General features: G+C 38.3%; 1 protein-coding gene across 3 annotated transcripts in view; it reads left to right on the top strand.

The window, feature by feature from the left end:
* The window catches only part of ATRX (ATRX, chromatin remodeler), a 211,655-nt gene that overhangs the window by 164,227 nt on the left and 27,086 nt on the right, over nucleotides 1–20,342 (top strand). For all 3 annotated transcript variants that reach the window (XM_019521505.1, XM_019521507.1, XM_019521506.1), the window contains 8 exons: nucleotides 2,191–2,321; nucleotides 2,665–2,753; nucleotides 2,931–3,103; nucleotides 10,556–10,709; nucleotides 11,037–11,137; nucleotides 13,966–14,074; nucleotides 17,807–17,984; nucleotides 19,135–19,329. In XM_019521505.1, the coding sequence (XP_019377050.1) occupies nucleotides 2,191–2,321; nucleotides 2,665–2,753; nucleotides 2,931–3,103; nucleotides 10,556–10,709; nucleotides 11,037–11,137; nucleotides 13,966–14,074; nucleotides 17,807–17,984; nucleotides 19,135–19,329 (1,130 nt within the window). The remainder of the gene's footprint in view (nucleotides 1–2,190; nucleotides 2,322–2,664; nucleotides 2,754–2,930; nucleotides 3,104–10,555; nucleotides 10,710–11,036; nucleotides 11,138–13,965; nucleotides 14,075–17,806; nucleotides 17,985–19,134; nucleotides 19,330–20,342) is intronic.

Below are 20,342 nucleotides of genomic sequence, written 5' to 3'. Positions count from 1 at the left end.
TGAGGTCCCTTCCAACCCTAATTTTCTATGATTCTAAGAGTGAGCATAACAGCTTTGTATGTCAAAGCAGCAGTAGTGGTTTCACAAATTTCTGTACATTTTCCTGGTCTGCTTTGTAAGTTAGTGATTTTTTTTTTTCCCATAATTTTTAGTGCTAATGATTTTCTTTATCTGCCATATTACACAGAGCTTGTTTTTAACAAGGGGGAGTGCTCTCTCATGAGGCATACTGACTGATAGAAAAGATAGCCAGCATGTTTAAATAATATAGGCTTTTATTCTGTACTGCCACTGGAGACTTCACTTAATATCGTGATATGGGCACAAGTAAACTGTGTGTTTTTTGTATTTATTAAGCTGCAGATTGAAGCAAACTGCCTCTAATGGCCTCATCCAGTTCCTGCTGAAGTCAGAGAAAACATTCCGATAGACTTAAATAGTCTTTGAATCAGACCTGAAGGATGTAGCCTTGCTCTTAGTTATTAGTGGGTTTTTAAGAGTGCGTCTCCCCAGCTCACTCAAGGACTGCTAGTTGTCACAAATCTGTTTAGACTTTCAGTCTTCAAGTGTTACTTTGTCTCTAGGCCACTACCTTTTAAGCCAGGTGACTGATTTCTAAATGAAGTGCCATGCTCTGCATTAAGAAATGAGGACTCATGGCGATGTTCTTCATTAGTTTTATGTTTCAGTAGCTCTGACTAAATAAGTGTAACTTGATTTGTATCAAGTAAATATCTGAAAGTAAGCCCTTATGAAGGCTTTTTAGCTGCAAATACATGTAGAAGTTTAAAAAGAAAAGTTCTGTTTTGGATATGCTTCAAGAGAATACTAAAATATACAGTTTTAGGAAGTTTTCTTTTCTTTTCTGACAGGGAAGACTGCTTCTGTTCTTCAAAAATATAGAAAAAATAACTGGATATAGGAAACAACATAGAAAATATAGTATAAGAGCTATAGGAATTGTTACCTTAATGACACTCTAAAGCATGTGACTTTTCTGCTTTGGTAAGAACAGGTCAGAGCATCTAAATAAACTGTCATAACTACTTTTCTAGCCCTGTCACCAAAGTTGCTATTTTATGAACATATATAACTACTAGCTAAGAACATATATAACTACAATAAAAGCTCTGTTAACCAGCACCTTACAAGCCGGCGCGTTCTATTAACCAGCATGCTGGCTTGTAAGGTAAAGTGAAACTGGAAGTGCCCACTGTGGCACTTCTGGCTTCTCCAAGTCCCCGGAGCATAGCAATCTGTGCAGGGCCTGCTTCCCTGTCCCTCAGGACCCGTGGGAGGGGTGGCGATGCGGCTGGAGGGGCGGCGGCCCAAACAGGCAAAGACGCCTGTTCGGGCTTCTCGGTTAGCCAGCATATTTTGTTACCTGACACCTCCATCCCTCCTGGGTGCCGGATAACAAAGCTTTTACTGTATATGTAGACAACCAGTGTGTAAAATGTTTATAAAATGGCAAAAAGCAGCTTGGCTCCCCTAATTTAACTTACTTTTACCTTTCACTTTGATAATGTCCTTAGTACTCTTGTTAACAAAGGTTTTAAAAAAGTGCTGGGAAAATTAGTCTGTTTTCAGGACTCTAAGTCAGTGCATTTCTTTACCAGCAGTTTAGACTATAAACAAGAAAAGTTTAAATACACAAATTGTGTTTACTTTCTGCACTCATTTCAACTTAGACAATGAAGAGTATATTAAGTATCTATCTATCTACCTACCTTCTGGCTGGTGTACACTAACATAGTAATGCCTTGCGAATGTTACAAAGCATATGAAGAAACAGTTGCATCAGAATAATCAGCTGAACTCATTGAAACCTAAATATAAATCTTACCGTTTTTAAAACAATGCCATTTGTAAAGCCTAACTATGAATAAGTGCCCTCTAACAGGATTTTAGTGAACTCATTTTGACTGGAGAGTACGCTCCTGGATATAATTGTCGTCATTAAGATGTTTCTCATTACCAAGAAGGAAGAGAAAATCTAATTTTGACCATTTTAACTGGAAAAATAATTCTTGTAACTAACTAATATGACCACTTTTACAAGAGATGCTAAAATGTAAGGTGTACACCTGGAGAGAACACTGCAGAGAACTAATGGGTTGTTCAAGGGGGGTGGGAAGTTGTGGCAAACTTGTTCAAGCTTTTGTTCTAAAATCTGAACTTTATTGTCAGGTGTAGGTAGCAGCAGTGAAGGTGGAAGAGGCAAAGCTGGAACTAAACTATTTCAGGACTTCCAGATGTTAAGTAGAATCTGGACTCACCCTTGGTGTTTGCAGCTGGACTATATTAGCAAAGAAAATAAGGTAAATTAGGTATATCAAAATACATACTTGTGCCTCCCTTGTAAACTTTCTGAATGAGTCATTACCAAGTGTTGGGAAGAGTTTTGGCAAATGAATGGAAATTTTTGTTGCTGTTGAATGTACTGATTTTTGCCAGCTTTGTTTACCCATGGCTAGCATTTTTTTTGTTTGAGTCTTTTGCCATTATTAAAACAGTTTGGAAGGCTGCTCTTTCACTGACCTTGGTATTATTTAAATGAAGGATAAGTAGGTGCTTAAGTGTTTAAAAGAAGGTTTCAGTCTGGATGATGTTATTTAATACCAGTAATATCGATGTTCTAAGAATGTTAATTTTGTTTTCCAGGGCTATTTTGATGAAGATAGTCTGGATGACTTCATTGCTTCAGATTCCGACGAAACTTCAATGAGTTTAAGCTCTGATGATTATGCAAAGTAAATTGTTTGTTTCATGTAAATTGTACATGATCAAAATCAGTAGGTTTCATTTCCTTTTTAGAGCGACTAAGTAAATGTTCAATGCAATTAAGCAACATTTTTATTTTTACTATTGCTTATGTTTTCTGAATGGTAGCTTCTTAAATAATAAGCATACAATGTTTATGTTTTTAGGAAAAAAAAATCCAAGGGGAAAAAAGCAAAGAAAGAGAGCAGCTCAAGTGGCAGTGGCAGTGATAATGATGTTGAAGTGATTAAAGTTTGGAATTCAAGGTCTCGTGGAGGTGGAGAAGGAAATACAGAGGACCTTGCAAACACCCCTGCTATTCCTATAAAATCAGAGGAGGGTAAGTATAATGCACAAGTAAATCAGGATATGGTGCAGCATCACTTTGAAAAGTGATATTGTTTGTTTATTCATGACAAATCAATGGGGAAATTATGTTCAATCAACTTGCACTACACTCAGTTATGAAAGATGACATCTTAATTCAAGGAACTGTTTCTCTATTCTAGCCCACCCTACCAATTTTTTTTTATTATATAAAAATATACTTGTAATAATATTTACCCATTGAAAAATAGAAGAAGCATCACTCTCTAAGGGTGAAAGAATACAGGCAGTCATCAACATTCAATGTTTCGCACTTACAACGTTTCTAAATTGACACCCTGTTTCAACGTTGATGTTAGTTTCAACTTTTACAATGCTTGATCTGATGTGACACCATGCCAGCGAACAAGTTTGCTGTGTCACCCATCTCCCTGGAGAACATGTGTCCAAACTTCCTTAAACACTTTCATTAAGAAAGCAGACACGACTCCAGAAAAACCTGCAACCAAGACTCCTGAGAAGAATCCAGCCAAGAACAGTTCAAAAAGTCCAGCAAAGTCACCTCAGAAAAGTCCTTCCAAATCAATAGGATTGCTATTTACAATATAAATACATTAATGTAGCTATATTACTCATCTATAATTGATCAGGTACAAAATTCTGGGGTATTTTTGGTGAAAATAGGGTATAGGGCCTTGGTTCAAGAACTAGTCCCCCATTTATAACATTGTTTCTTATGAAAAAATTGGTTGTTACAACATTTTGACTTAAGACGAGGTTTTCAGGAACCAATTGTGTTGCAAGTCCGGGGACTGCCTGTATTGTGACAGAACAGTTAACAAGTCAAAGTTTTCTTATGCAGTATAATAGAATAAATCCTCCCTCCTTTTTTCTTGCCAAGTAAATCGTAAAGTAAATTCAGAGTAGATTTCACAGGTGAAATATGCTGTTGAATGATAGAAAACTATTGTTTTTCAATTCTTAAACCTATGGGGGTTTTAAGGATCTCAGAACAGGTGGATAGAACACAGACTCAAATGGCTTTTTGAGAGTAAGTTGATCAGCCTACCTACATCTGTAAACATGATTTAAGTAGTTTTACTTAAATATTTTAGCTATCTTTTGCTGCTTCTGAGTGATGAGTCATTTTCAAGTGCATGTTAAAGATGACAGATGGCGTACCATTTTATGAATGAAATAACCTTTCCTAAATAAATATAACTTTGCTATCATCAAAAAAGCAGAATTTGTATTTATGGAAATTTTGAAAATTAAAATTGAATTTGTAAATGTAAGTAGTTATGGCAAAATACAGTTATAAACATGTAATGGTTTGTAATATGTATTGGGATGTATTGCCAGCAGTTAGTTAGACTCTCTCCTTTTTAAGTACTGTTGTCACGTTATTTTTGATTAGTTAGACTACAAATGTAATTCATAACTGTAAGGGTTGTATTATTTTTTTTACTTCATCTGACTTTTATATATATTAATTTCAACATGGATGCTTGGTACACCGAGAGAGGCTTACCTATTTGCTTCTCCCTCATTTTTTTGGTGAAAGGGGTCCTACGTCTAGATTGATTTATAACATGTCTTTTGTAGGCAAGTTCAGGGTTAAGGTTGTTGTATGCAGGCTTGTCCAATTACATATATAAGTCCATTTGAAGTAACTGAATTGTTTGCTGTGGTATTAATTTAAAGGTTAAGTGTGATCACAGGGGTACGTTACATGTTCAAATGATCTGGGAGAGTTGTCCCAGGTTTGTATTCTTAGTAAAGAAACTTACCCAGGATCTTCTGAACAGACAATTGAATGCTGAGCCCCTGAAGAGCAGAGAGCTTGCAGTGTTAACACTGCACAGCCAGGGGGTCCCTGCACACACATCTCATCTCTGCAGGCTCCCTCTGTCTGCCTGGAGACAGATGGTACAGGGAAGCCCTGATTGGCTAACTCAGACTGCTCAGCATTATCCTGTCTCCCTGAAACACCAATGTAGGGATCATAAAGGGGGGTGTGTTCTGTTTCCTGCTTGGCACACTGCAGGGAAGTGGGGAGTAAAGCACCCTGGGTTGCTGGAGGACCACAATGTGACTTCTTTAAAAGGAAATGTATATAGACATTCACTAGGAGAAACTCTCCTGCGAGTGATTTTAACCCTGGGCTATTTTTCTCTTGAAGCAGACATTTTTGCTCCGGGACACGAATCCTGGACACCTGTACACTCATGGCTTTTCCTAGGAGAGTGCTGACTCTGTACAAGGCCAGAGTGCCCACCTCCTCCATCTACAGGAGACCATCGCCATTCACGGTGGATGTGTTCGTCTACGTTCATGAACACAGTGTCCCTGGCAGCTGGGGGGGCATGGCTGTGCTGGTGATAGTAGTGGCAGGAGTGCGGCAGTGGCAAGCACGGAGTTTCTGAGGAGCTCCTTTAAGTGTATTTAAGATGCGGGTTTGGCATTCGCAAATATTTCAAACCGCGAATGTCGAACCCACAAACAGCAAGGGTTTCCTGAACTTCCCTCCCTGTACAGGATCTTGCTGATTTCTCCTATGGGCAAAGTAAAGTATTGGCTAATAATCCATTAATCTTATATTGGTTTATAATCCATTCTTTTCTCTCTCTTCCCTTCCATCACATATACAAAAGCTTCTCCTCTTCCGACTTCTCCACTTCTTATAGTGGCTTCATCCCAGCTACTGTTCTTTTGCCCACCTATTCTTCTTTTTATCTCTGATCCATTGAAGCCATGGACAGAGACGTGCATTTGGACTGATCTGAATCCTGATGCACTTCAAATTGCACAATGCAAATGTGTGGCCTCACTACCCATCCCATCTCTGGAATGCCTCAAAATTGTCAGAGGTTCCCCAGAACAGATGAGCACACAGGAAAGTACTTGTGGGCTGTCCCACTAGGTTAGTGGGACAGCTCTTGGGAATGTCAGAGAATCACTGGCCCATTCAGACGTTTTAGCAAGCTCTTTGAGGAAATGAGTAAAAAATATTCCTCTTTTTTTATTGAGGGTTATTTTTAAGTGTTTTGTCAGCCATGCATGTCCATACCCTCACTGGAACCCTTCAGAAGCATCTGGAGTTCTTCAATTAGCAGTTATCCAGGGCCTGAGTGTGCTGTTTACAATCCTCTTGTGGAGATCCCCACTTCATTGAATCTTTACGCTTCTGTAATCTTGCACTGCTCTGAAATAGCTTTCACCAAAGGCTTCCTAGTGAAAACTCAAAACCAGTGTTTCTTTCTCTTCTACCATGAGTTCTTAGCTGCCTTTGACACCACCAACTGTGCTCTTCTCAGTACCTTATCAATATCCCTCTGATTCTGCTTACTGCCCATTCCTGCTTTCTGAAGGAGTTCTCTAGGGCTGCATGCAGACATTATTCCCACCAGGAGAGACACTCCTCCAGCCCCGTGACTAGAGAACTTCACAGGCAAGCTTTTCAGCCAGGAGGCACTAGAGGGTTATCATCAGCAGCATCCCCGCCCCCCCCCATCTAGGGAAGCCTGTTAATTGACAGGCTGTCAAGTGACAGCTGTCAGCTGCTGAAAAGCAGCAGCTGTCACAGACTGCTCTGGGAGGGTCCCAGCCCCAGGAGAATGCCCCCTCCGCCACATCCCACCAATCAGGTGATTGGCAAGAGGGGAAATTCTCCCAAGGTGGGAAGCCTCCCAGCTCTCCCCCTTGAGAGAATAGTCCCTGCTCTTTGCCCTCCTCTGGGCTGACCTGGAGAAGTACAGAAGGCAAGGGAGCACTCAGCCACCATGGCAAGCCTCTGGGGGGAAAGCCTGTGCACGTCTGGCTGCTGGTCCCTCCAGCTTTTAAATCACTTCCCACTGCTCAGCTAAGCAGCAGGAGAGATTTGCGGGGGAAGCTGGCGTGGTTGAGAGCCAGGCTTCCAAGCCTCGTTTGCCATACCCAGCACTCAGCTGAGTGGGGCTGGGGGCAAGGGGAAGCTGGCAGGGAGAAGTGCTCTCCTCCTATCCAGGAGCTCAGCAGAAGGAGCAGCACAGCAAAGCCCCAGCTTGCTTCTCACGCTGAGAACTGTGGTGTGAGGAGCAGGTGGGGAGCAGCTGAAGCAGTTCCTTCCCTCCCTTCCTGTCTATGACTGGCAGGGAGGGAGCAGCTGCCCCCTCCCTTCTTCCCCCCCCCCACCGCCTCCGCATGTTCTCCAGATCAAAGAACCCAGTCTCAAAGACATGGGAGCCTTTCTTCTGGCTACACTTATCCTGGTCCCCAGGAGGAGTTAGGCTGGGGAGAAAGTAGGCAGGTATTCAGTCTCCCAGGAGAAACTCCCCAGGAAAGATTTAACCCTGTTTGTTCCTGGGTTATTTTTTATCCTGGAGTGACCATTTTTGATGTGCAAGAAAAAGCTTGAATGTCTGCATGCTTTTGTTTCCTACTAGGAGAACAGCAAATCTCTGAGTAGAAAATGAACATCTGTACATTGGCTAAGACTGTAGAGTTGTTCACGTCACCCCCTACACTTTTATCACCAGGTAATCTGATTTTTCAAGCACAAACTCAGGTCCCATCATATGTGCTTAACTCTTTGCTCCAGGACTCCTCCTTCCTAATCAATGTAACGACTGGTAAATGACTTGAGCTGCAGTGTTGGTAATCTGCCCCAAGTCTGACTCTTCTTACTACTTCCTTTCTCAATCACTGCATAGTGCCTATATTCTACCAATATAGACACTCATCTGCCATAGTGCCTATATTCTACCAAGCCTCTCCCAATCTGCAACATTTATTTATTTATTTTTCTTACTTTCACATGCTTGCATCCCTTCCAAATGCTGCTACGCAGATAATTTTCTTTGTCTACTGCTTAATATAAGCAATTTATTTTCACTTCCAGAGTCCTTCACAGCACGTTCAGATAATCTGGGAGAATTTTTTTCTCCTGCTTCCCAGTATTTGTCATGCTCTAATAAGAGGTTAGCACCTGTCAGTAGTTGGCCCAGGATGCTAGCTTCTGTCATTCACCCTTTAAATTTTCAAACAAGCACCATATTGTGCCTGCTGCCAGAGTGCTGCTTGTTCTTTTGAAGGGTAAGACATCTGCAAAACTATTTAACTATATCCTCCTCCAGATGCTTCTTTAAAAACTCTTCTTTGCTGTGATGCCTGCAAGAAGCTTGACAGCATTTAGGCCACTGAGGTAGCAACACCACTGCCTATCATTGCTAATCAATAGTATCTTACTGTTCCTGGTACTCACATATGCTTATCTACATCTGCTGGCTCTCATTTTTTTACTAGGTTTGGTGCAGGAACTGTCTTCCTATTCAGTATGCATAGCGTGTGATACAGTGGCATCTTGGTCTATGACTGCAGCTCTTAACCTGTTGTAATACAACTAATTAATAATTATCCCTTTTTGGAGGCAGGGGATGGCACCCTACTAGCACCTGCAGTTTATGCTTATGGCTCATCGTTTTTCCAGTGGGCACTGAATTTTGTTTCGGTGGTTCTCCTGCAGAGACTGAACTTCAGTTGAGTTACAGACCTCATTTTGAAAGGGGTGTGTGTTTATGTACATTTTAGCAGACAGCTGCTTCCGGTGCCCTTTTCGATCACCTTTTTTCCTTGGGTCCTTAACCGTAGTATTTTAAATACCCCTTGGCTTTTTCATACACTCGGCCTGTGATCTTGGTAAAATTAGAAAAAAATTCAAATAGCTCCAGTACGCTGAAATGCTATTTGATTCAAACTTTGAAAAAAGGAAACTGATCATTAAAGTGTTCACAGCTTGCATTCTTGATTCTTCTATGTTCGGTTTGGTGTCGACAAGAAATGGTTCCATTGCATTGGATCAAAGTCAGTCGCAATAGGTTGCATTAAGGACCAACTTTAACATCATTTAGAACTACTCTTAAAAATGTGTACAGAGAAATTACCCTCTTGAGAGAATTCTTTCCTCTATTCTGAAGAGGATATTGACTGAGATGTTGGGGGTGATTATTCAGCCATGATGGATCTTCCTTTCAGCTAGTTTGTTGTATGTGCTCTTAAAAGTTGAATGTTTTGAATTACCAGTAGACTAGGAGAAAAGTGTTCTATGTAAGTAAACAGTGCATTAAGATCAAAGTTTTTAAGTGAACAAATGTTTGTATTGTAATTCTAATAAATCAATATATATCACACTAATGCAAAGAAGATTAAAGCTAGGAACATACAACATTATAAAAAGAATTGAAGTAACATAAATAAAGACAACCCCTGATTCCTGTCTGCATTTCAGGATCAAATTATGAGTTTGCAAATAAACCTTCAAATTCAGTAGTGTTTCTGAATAGACTTAAAGCTCTCTCTAGGAGGAGGGCATTCTCTATTCCAGATGCTTCAAAACTAGGGGAGTTATAGCAAAACAGATGTTGCCTGGGTTTTTTTGGTACGATTATTTCAGCACAGAAATAGTGAGATACAAATTTTTATAATTCTGCTCATCTCATCTGTTTTATCATTTTTATTTTTAGGAAGGATGAAACAAGGGAAATGTTGTAAAGTATCATTTTGTTAATTTCACACAACTCAGCTGTTAAGACCTTAGAAGCACCTTAAATCAATTCACTAGAAGTTTTATGTAAACAGTGGATTAAAGAACTGTTTATGATCTGATATTCAAAATAAGAAGTTATTTATATTCCATAAAGAAATTAAACCTCTTTCTGTGTACTTGTACTATTTCCAGCACAAAGAGTCATAACTGTGAACAGTTCTAGAAGATTGCATACAATTATTATGAAAAATCTGCCCCTTCTGTGCTTATCCATTTTTAAAAACTTGGCTCTTTCTAGGTAAACTTAGGAAGATATCATTAGTAGTTTTGACTTGGTAAAAAAAAATCCTTTTTGCTCTTGATTTGTTATTTTTAAAGAGAACAAAACAAATCCCAAGCTCAGGTTGCTGAGATTTATTATTGTGTATTGTGCCTTTGTAGTGGATCATTTAATAAAGTGAAATGGCTTGAGAGATTTTAATGTACATCAAAACAAACACAACAGCTAGACATATTTTGAGGAGCAATCCTACATAGCCCTATGTGGATGGCTTTAGATAAGCTTTCCTGTTTTAAAAAAAAAAAAAAAAAATCCTTGCTTGGAATTTAGGATCATGATTTTAAAAGGAATTGAAACAACTGTACTGTCCAGGTAAAACATGTGGCTGAGTTTTAGGAGAGACAGTAGCTGAGGGTAAAGGATAAATACTCCCTTGGGGAAATCAGGTAGCAGAGCTACACTGATCATTAGTAAAGCTGAACCAGTTCTGTTGTACATTAGCCGATCCTTGACTTAGTGCCGTCAGTACAATTAAACACAAAACCTTTGATTGCAGAGACTAGTTTGTACTTTAAGGATTTTTAAGCATCTGAATTTTAGACAGTCTGGAGCCTTCCTGTTAAGGAGGTTCTTTTTAGTTTAATAATATCTTTCTTTTGCAGGTAAAGCCACATCCTCTTCCAACCCAGGAAGCCCAGCTCCAGACTGGTATAAGGATTTTGTCACTGATGCAGATGCTGAAATATTGGAGCATTCTGGGAAAATGGTTCTTCTCTTGGAAATACTTCGTATGGCAGAGGAACTTGGTGACAAAGTGTAAGTCAGGATTTTTTAATGAGTAATTTGTGGGAAGTTTTGTTCTGTTCTATTTTAATTCTTATTTAAATGTATTATTTTGTCTTAGTTTACTTCATCATCTGCCCATTTTAATGTTTATGTTGAGCTCAAAGATATAGCTCAATTTGTCTGAAATATTTATGTTTGCTTAAGTTATTTTTATCTTAAGATAAAAGCAAGATTCACTCAGTCTAAAAAGCTAATCTGTTTCAAAGATAATATCCAGGCTGAAGACGAGGAAAAAAATAATGAAATTTGTTGAAATTGTTGGAGGCGAATGCTGTATGCTGCTTTTTCTCTCTTCAGTCTAGTTTTTAGCCAGTCTCTAATATCACTGGATTTGATAGAAGACTTTCTTGAGCTGGCCAGCACGGAGAAAACTGACAAAGAGAAACCTATTTATAAAGGTGAGTGTGATTTCTAGATCTCCCAAGAGACTGGGAGTATCCTTTTAATAAAGTTTTCTGCTCGAGTTGTATGTGTATGGATTTTAATTGCGTTAAGGATAGATTCATTTAACTGACTTATTGCTTCCTTGCTCCTCCATTGGAATGATCTTATGGAGAACCTGCCATTTGACATGCTGAGGTCTAAACGTGTTGGGTTTTTTTTAAGTGAAATATCAGGTCTCCCTTAAAATGGTAGTATATGCCATGGTATTTTAGTGAAGGAAAAATTTAGTATAGAATTGCTTCTTCAAATGACTTTTAAAGGTATTGCAAGGTCATATGTAGCTATTCATCATATTTTGGACCTATATGTTTTTATTGTTTCCATCTTTCCACTTTAAAATATGTTCTTTATAATTAATTTGGTGATGGCAACATCTGTTGGAGAGAGAGAGAATACCTTTTACCTAGGGAAGGCATTCAGAAAATTAGTTATTAAACAATTCATTATATGTATTCTTGTGTATGTGGAAGCCAGTTCTGCAGTTTGAAAGGCATCATGGTTTGTGGTCTGTATATGGACTTTTGGGGCAGGAAGTTGATTACCCTCTCTCTCTGCAGTCTAGTATCCATGGAGGATTAGAAAACTCCAGTCTGATCCAGTCATTAATCAAATATGTAAAGTATTATAGAATAAAATAAATGTTATTAGCTTCTGATGTTTCTGTTCTAAACATTGCTTTCAGCTACTCAAAGCACCAAAAAGTATACTTGAGAGTAAAGTTTCTTTGGTTTGGTTTCAAATCTATTTCTTGCTCAGAATTATCTCCCACGAGGAGGAGGGGGAGATGTGATTACCTACGTCAGGCAGAAGTCAGAGCAGGGTAGCATCAGAAACCTGACTGGTTCTGAGGCATGAATTTTCATGCCTAGCATCTGACTACATAGGTTGTCGCCTACAGAAGTTCATGACTCTGAATTACTTCATCTGTGGTGCTGCCCTGCCCTATCTTCTGCATCATAGGGAGCATATCTGTCACCTGAAATGTTTCCAATATCTAAATCTTTTGGATTGAATCAACTAAAGTTATTTAAGTTTTCCAGTTTGACGTGTATACATTGATGGATGAGTTTTTACCTGCTATCTAACATGTATGCATTGTATGCATGCATTGTTCCATGTTCCTGAATATGGGACATGGTTATTGTTTTAAAGCTTTACTTAATTACTTCTTATGTATTTAATACTTCAGTTCAGTTTATTTTTACCTGGGAGTGGCTATTTCACATAGCTGATGTTGAAGGAAACTCCTTAGTTCTACCATCACTTTCAAAGATTCTTGTTTTTGTGTAAAAATCTTGAACAATTTACAGGTGATTAAAAATACCTGTACTGCAGTTAGCCAGCCAGGTTAAGTTCTTCAGCTGCTTTCTTTTTGTATTTTCATTGCTCACTGCTGGTGCTCTATTAGTCATATAGTGTACTTAATAATTTCCTCTTTGCTCAGCTTCTCACCATTTGTCGTCTTGGGATTCTGCGAGCTCTCTACATTGCTGTAGCCCGTTCATATCACTTGGGCTAATTTTACAAGGTTTTTGCTTTTTCCTGTTTGTGGTGGTTCTTTTGATGTGCAACAAGGTTATCAATTCTGCACAAGATTTACTAAATATAGACATTTCTGACATGAGTTAACATGCAGTTTCTCATAATTCATCATCATTCAGCAATGCTACTTCCTACAAGACCTGCTCTGATTTTAATCGATGACACAGTGGGGTTCATTTTGTGTAAATAAACCTTGACCTCCAGAGAAAATGAAAGGTTAGTTCTAAAAGGGAAGGAAAAAATCTGCTTCTATCAGCTGTAATTTTTTTACATCTGGCAAGAAGTAGCCATAACTCACAGGCTAATTAAACTCAAGCAGCTGTTCTAAATTTCAGTTCCAAAATGATTAGACCTTGACTTTTTGAAATCCCCTTTCAAGCATTTACTTAAGGGTGCAATTTGTATCGGAGAGACTGAAGCCTAGAGTAATTGAAAACATGCAAACTACAAAGATCAATTAGAAAATTAGGGTTACTGGTATAATGCCTAAAGGTTAAATGTAGTTACTTTTTAAAATTAACTTTTGCACTGAGGTTAAACAAGAAACTTGATTGATGATTTTGTTGCAAACATGTACAGACCACTAGAAACTTGAGATGACAAGGGAGGGGGAAGGGATGGGAGGGAACAGACTGGGGAAAGAGACAGGCAAATCTTAGAAAAGCTAACTAAAGGTTTCTGAAAATATTTTAATTAAAGTTTGACCTCAGTGTATAAATCCTGATTGTATCCTCGTCTTTCTAAATTGCAAACTAAGTAAAACTGTTCTTGGAAGTATCACTTAGGTAACTTTTTAAAACAGCAAAATCTCCATGGGAAGAAGAAAATACAGCTAGACATGGGACGCTATCTGGGCCAGGATCTTATTTCTAAAATTCATTTAATTTCATTCTTGAGTCATTTTAAAGCTGCTTTTCTTATTATTGTTAAAGCTGCCTATGGATTAGGGGAGTTTCTCAAACAAATCACCTGTTGCTTTCAAAGCTCAGGACAATTATTGTCCCAAATCATGATCTATACTATCTTCTGTAATCCTATTTTCAGTATTTCATAGTACATCTTGCATTGTGGACGTTTCACAACTGACACAAGACAACACCATGTCCTATCAAAACCCATCTCTTCATGGGTTCTGCATGTTTTTGTGCTTGAGGAACAAATAGCATAAAAACAAGACTGCTGCCTAGTATTTTTACATTGTGCCAATATCTTTTTAATCGCCTGTCCTTCAAATTTCTAGGTGAAGGAAAATGGTTCAGAAATATTGACTACTATCGTTTAGATGGTTCAACTACAGCTCAGTCTAGAAAGAAATGGGCTGAAGAGTTTAATGACGAAACTAACGTGAGGTAAGGTCTAGTTTTTGTATATGTAACTTTTAAAATTTGTTCCTATTTTCCATCTCTTTTTTTATTACGTGAACTAACCAACTCAATTAACTTCAAATCGGTACAAAAATATCCTCCCTATGATGGGAAGTCATCTTGAATATTTTTAACACTTCCCTGTAGAACCTGGAATGGAGCACTTTCCCATAGTCCCAGCCCTACTTTTCCAGGTAGCAGAACAGCTCTAACACGTTGTTGCAGAGGGCATCTTCATCCCCCTCTAGTGGCAGGTGCATGTTGTACTCCTAGGTCAGATGGCAAAGTGCTGTGATATGCTGTGGATTTCAAGATTCAAATTCTGCTGCTGCTGCTGAAGATAGATGCCTGCCCTTCAGTTCTTTTGACATTTTTTGTTTTATATTGCCTTAAAAAAGCCCTCCCACTCCGAAGGGAATCTGAAAGACCCACACAAACAGGAGAAAAAGGGGTTTTGGGGGAGGGGGGGTTTGTTTTTTTTTTTTTTTTTTTTTTTTTAGTAGAGGGGAGAAGCAAAAACTTACTTTTTGTTCCCATTTAATTTGATTAAATTGAAAAAACAAATTCATTCTGTAGAATGAAGTAAAATAATTTTACACTTAAAAATTAGAAATCACATATGCTATAATATGTTACGATTGTTATGTGGAGAATTTAGGGTAGGAAATGCCAAAACTAAGGATGTACAGAGAACTTTTATACACCTGTCTTTATGCATATGCATTATATGATCATGTATTTAAAGACAAGTTTCTTAGTGGATGGACTGTATTGTGGTAGTGCATGAGAGTAGCATAGTGAAAGAGGCTGTTGTATATACCTGTTTCTTGTTGCACACGTGAAAAAGTGTCAGGTGAATGTGACAGGAAACTGAGGACAAAGACTGGTCTCGGTGGTAAGGCAGTTGAACATCCTTCTGGAGAAATATTCAGAAGTACAGAGGTTTTTCACGATCCTATGCCAGGACCTCGACTAAAATTTTCACGGATGGCCACTGTCTCAGTACCTGATTTGACACGTATACAATCTGATTTGCAAAACATCTGAGCACTCCTGATCATAGGTGGCTGTGTGAGCTATATATGCTGAACATACTCTGTAAACTGAGAGGTGTTGTGAAAAATCAGGTTCTGAGTTTCTCAAATCAAGCACTTAAAATTAGTTGACAGCATTGCCTTTCATCTCTGTTTTTAAATTTCTTTGCTTCAGCTTCCTTGTACTTAAAGGTAAGGGGGAAGGAATTATGCCGCATCACTTCATTGGAGAGTTACTTATTCAGCCAAAGGTTACTGCAGAATGTCTCTGCATGGTGGAGTTAAGATTGTGTGTCCTGACTGTGCAGTTCTGTATTTCTTTTATGTGTGTAACCTTAACTCTGAGTTACCTGATTTATAAAACTTAGCTTTGGGATACTACAAAAACTCTCATGCACTTTTGCCCTAGATAGCTGTGTGCTTTCAACCTCAATGATATCTTAATATAGTTTTTGTCTGAAACTATTTGATATGGTCTTACCCAGGAGAGGTCTTTCTCTAGTTATGTATGCATGTGTGTAAATACATAATAAAATGACTCATGTGCAAGGCCACTGCAGCCATCTGCTAGCAATTTAAATTAGTGATGAAGTTTATATTTGGACTGTTGTTCTCCCTCTTGAGTTAAGTATTTTTAACACAACTATTTACACTAAATATGGAGATTCCCAAGCAGCATAAAGTTAATGAATGAAAATAAGGGGTTGCAAAATATGCTCTTATATTTGTTTAGCTCAGTTTTAAGAAAAATAATTAAAAAAAAAAAAAAAACTTTTAGTTTTGACTTGTGAGTGTGATATGTGGTTCCGCCCTTAATGAGAAGAAATGCATTTGATGTTAGGTTTTTTAGTTGAGAAGAAAGGACTTCTGTCATTTTGTTAAAGGTTTCCTATTAAGTTAGTTGATTATAGGGTTTACTCTGTGCCACATACCTTGTTCTTTGATGTGGAAAGCTTACTATCCCTTGCACATAGTTGAGTGTATTCAGCCAATTTCTGAATATAACAAATGGGAGTCATTCTGTAGCAGCAGTAGCCCATTAACCTGACAATAAGTGCATCTTACTAATATTTACTTAACTAGCTCTAAAGTGAGTAAGATGAAAAAAAAGATCATGTATGTCTCTTTACATTGTAACAAGTCTAGGTTCTTCCCTTATAAACAGTTATTATTTTGGGCATGCTTCTTGAAAGCAAAATACCAACACTTCATATAGCTGCAAAATGTTCACTTAACAAAAGACATCCTAGAGCATTGTGTCATACGGGAATTTATCTGCGTTTGAAAACTGCATTTTTCATATATTCGATAACTGGAAATATTTTGAAAATATTAATAGTTTTTGGAGAGGTGTCAAGCAACTTTGTAATTTTTACTATAAACTTGTACTACTGATGCCTACCCCTCAGTTCTTTTGACATTTAAAAAATTTGTTCTATGTTGCTTTAAAAAAAAAAAAAAAACCCTCCCCAAACCAAACGAAAAGTTTATTCCGTTCCTGTTTAATTTGGTCTTGCTGTTTTATTTGAACAGTAGTATTTTATATAAAAAATTTACCCAAATTTTAATTTGAAATTTCCACACCAAATATACAAGAAAATAACATTTCTAAACCCTGACATCACCTCAGTTTGGGGCTTTTGGGCTGGGACACTTTCTACAAATAGGGGAAGCTGTTCACATTTTCCCTTGAAATTTGAGGCATGATTACTCCATACCATCATGCCAGAATATTGGTCTCTAGCTTTGAAATTCTTCATGAACTAGAAAAAGTTCTCCTTGTCCTTTTTCCAGATACATTAGTAACAGGTGCACTGTTCGGTATATGTGAATTTCTGTTGAGCTCTTGTGTTTTCCTACATGGAAATCTAGATGCTTAGAGAGAAATGACTTTGGTATCGCACATTGCCATTCTAAACCATACTACAAACTCTGGTGTATCCATATCTGATGATATGAAGGTTGCTGATTATGAAAATTAAATATCAAAACCAAATACCAAAAGTGTACATTTCCTGCCACTTTTTAGCGCTTGGCTTTATAGAATCAGCCATTTATTAGAACCAGAGTTTTGAACCATAAATTGCTGCATATAATTCTTTTTTTCTCCACTGTCTGCTGGAACAAGCAAGTAAAATACAACAGAGAACTGTAGCTGTACAGAGCTTCTTGGCAGACCTCCAAACAAACTTTTGTATTTTATGCTACATATTAGAATTGCTTGTTATTAGAATCAAAGTGACCTGTCTGAGTGTCTGCCAACCAGTAGACACTGCATCTCCAACTGGTGGTATATCAAAGTAAATTTTACTGATAATGGGAAAGAGGAAATAGTTTCCATTTCTTCTCCTTGCAGCACCACCATCTAAAATTTTCTTATTTTCTTTTTCCATGAATTATCGTGCCCCAGATGTCTTGGGCTTTAGGAGCTATGATTCTGAGAGTGCAGTTAGTCTTACAAAAAGTTTTGCTTTTTATTTAAAACAGTACAAATGCAAATTTTACAGTATAGCATTTTTAAAAATTAAATAATTGTAACTTCTCAATAATACATAAGAGGTCCTCCAGAGGATTTAGTTTACCTGTTTTCAGAAACATATTTATAACATTTAAGGATGCCAAGACAAGGGAAGTCAATTTTGCTTTGTAAAATACTAAAATTTAATCATTTTTGTTGTTCCAGAGGCCGTTTGTTTATTATTTCCACTAAAGCAGGTTCTCTTGGAATAAACCTAGTGGCTGCTAATCGTGTGATTATCTTTGATGCCTCTTGGAACCCATCCTATGATATCCAGAGTATCTTTAGGGTTTACCGCTTTGGGCAAAACAAACCTGTGTTTGTGTACAGGTTCCTAGCTCAGGTAAGTTTTGAAACTAATGTTTCATTAATGGTCTTAATGCTGTGGTGTCAAATGTCAATCTGTGCATATAGACTTTTTCATCCCTGTGGCATCAGATACCGGGATGTACCTGCACACATTCAGTAGTGTTTTTAAGCTGAAAATTGTCAAGCTGTAATGAACTGTTACAAATTTATCTCCTCCCCTGCCCTACCCTGCCCCAGAGGGGAGGAGTTTTTGTTAGGTAGTTTGTTTTGGTTTCTTTTTTAAGATCACATATGAAGGATTATTATAATCATGTAGCTAGGTAGGTTGAAGACCTTTCTGCTGTCTTTACCCCTAACTGGATCTTGACCAAGTCAAATCTTAACTTTGTATTTAAGTTAAATAATTGAGCTTCTGTAGTCTTGTACAGTAGGATGTTTCCTCTTCACCCCCAAGTTCAAATAATTCTTGTAACCTTTCCTGAATCTTTTTTCAATTTACTAACATCCTTTTTAATTGTGGATCCCAGCATTGAACATAACTGTTCTCACTGATGCCGTATACATAACCTCCCTACTGCTCTGTATTCCTGTGCTTATACATCCAAGGACTGTATGTGCTTTCACCACATTCTGTTGTGCTGGTAACTTACGTTCAGTTCTGCTTTCTTCTTTGACCATTGTGTCCTAAGCTTGCTTGCTTTCTTTATTTTTTTGAACTGACGTTGAATTTGTACCTTCTCTTTTTCATGCTTAATTTTGAGGGTAGGGTTGGGTCTTGTGGGGGATTTTTTTTATGGTTTTGTTGCTAATGTCAGATAAAACGCATTGAATAATGTTATAGAAACACAGTTTTTTTAAATACCAGTATTTTTAGAAGTACAGATTTGGAGAAGTGTAAAATTTGATTTCCGTGAGTTAATGAAGTTGAAATATATTTCTTTTTCTAATAAACTGCTAACAAGCTAATAAAGGATTCTCTCCAGAACTGCCATTTTTTTTAAATGATTTAAAAAAGGAAGGTGGTTTATGGTAAGCTACTTGATGTGATGGAACAAACATTAAAAATGGAAAATTGTTTTATAAGGGTTGTTCCTATCATTTGATGACTTTTTTTCCAAATGAGAGTAATTTGAGCCTATGTATGTGCGCACTGACATTTTTAAAAATTGTGTGGGTTTTTTTAGGGAACAATGGAGGACAAGATCTATGATCGCCAGGTAACAAAACAGTCACTGTCTTTCCGGGTGGTTGACCAGCAGCAAGTTGAGCGTCACTTCACCATGAATGAGCTCACAGAGCTCTATACTTTTGAGCCAGATTTGCTGGATGACCCTAATTCAGAAAAGAAAAAGAAGAGGGACACACCCATGCTGCCAAAGGTAACCAGATTCCAAGCATTAGCAGTAAAAAACAGTGTAGACGAATTTCAAAAGAGCTGGCAACATTGAGAAGAGAAGTCGCAAAAACTTTCCTGTCCAGTGTCATGTGGAAATCAGTAACACGGCTGGGACTTGAACAATTGAACCTTTTAGCCTTTTGAGTTCTAGTCTACTGTCTAAATGTTCTAAGACTTCTTTTTTTGGAGGGGAGCACCAGAGATAGGAACCACAGAAAAGGGGAAGGAGAGTCAATCTGGGAAAAAGTCCGCCCTTGATACTTAACATCCAAGGACATTTGAAATGCTGCCTTGCTTAATCTATGTGAGATCAAGGCTAAGTACAGACGGTCAAAAAGCCTGAAGCTGAGTTGATTCAGTCTTTTCAGGTGAATCCAAAATACAGAGATTAAATTGAGAATCAACTGGACAGACATTTACCTTTGATTCAGGGATTGCAGCCACATACCTACAGTGGCTCAGGCCAGAAGGCAGGGTGTACTAGAGCATGTCTCTGGCGCAGCCAGCATGGGCTGTGTGTTTTGCTTCCTCTTCCTGCTGCCCCTGAGGTCTCTGAGATTTGCAGTCCAGGGTTGTTCATCACTCCCCCTTCCTGCTTCCAGGTGCCTCTGGGATTTGTAGTACACAGTTGCAGTCAGCAGTAAGTTTTTGGCAGGGCAGCTCTGTACTTTGGGGGAAGGGAAGTTTAACCCCCCTCCCTGGCCCCAGACCCCAGCCAGAGTTTGCCTGGGGGACAGCCACCCAGAGTTTGCTGGGGCGGCTTGGGGGAACACCCCCTTCTCTGCTGGAGCAGATAGCCCAGCCCAGGGCTGGAAAGCATGCTGGGGGACTGTGATTTAACTTGAACCAGGAAGGGGTCTGGCACAGAAGTTTCATAAACTGGTTTAATCCAAGTCAGTTAAATCTAATATTACATTCAATCAGATTCATCTGAAACCAGTTTCAACCATTTTGCAACTGGTTTATGTACACTGAACTTTGGTTCTGTTAGAGGTT

This window comes from Gavialis gangeticus, unplaced genomic scaffold (genome assembly GCF_001723915.1).
Source record: "Gavialis gangeticus isolate Ggan-Ray unplaced genomic scaffold, GavGan_comp1, whole genome shotgun sequence".
In the NCBI taxonomy this organism is placed as follows: Eukaryota; Metazoa; Chordata; order Crocodylia; family Gavialidae; genus Gavialis; species Gavialis gangeticus.
The sequence above is the reverse complement of the archived record's forward strand: the minus strand, read 5'-3'. Positions and strand labels throughout refer to the sequence as shown.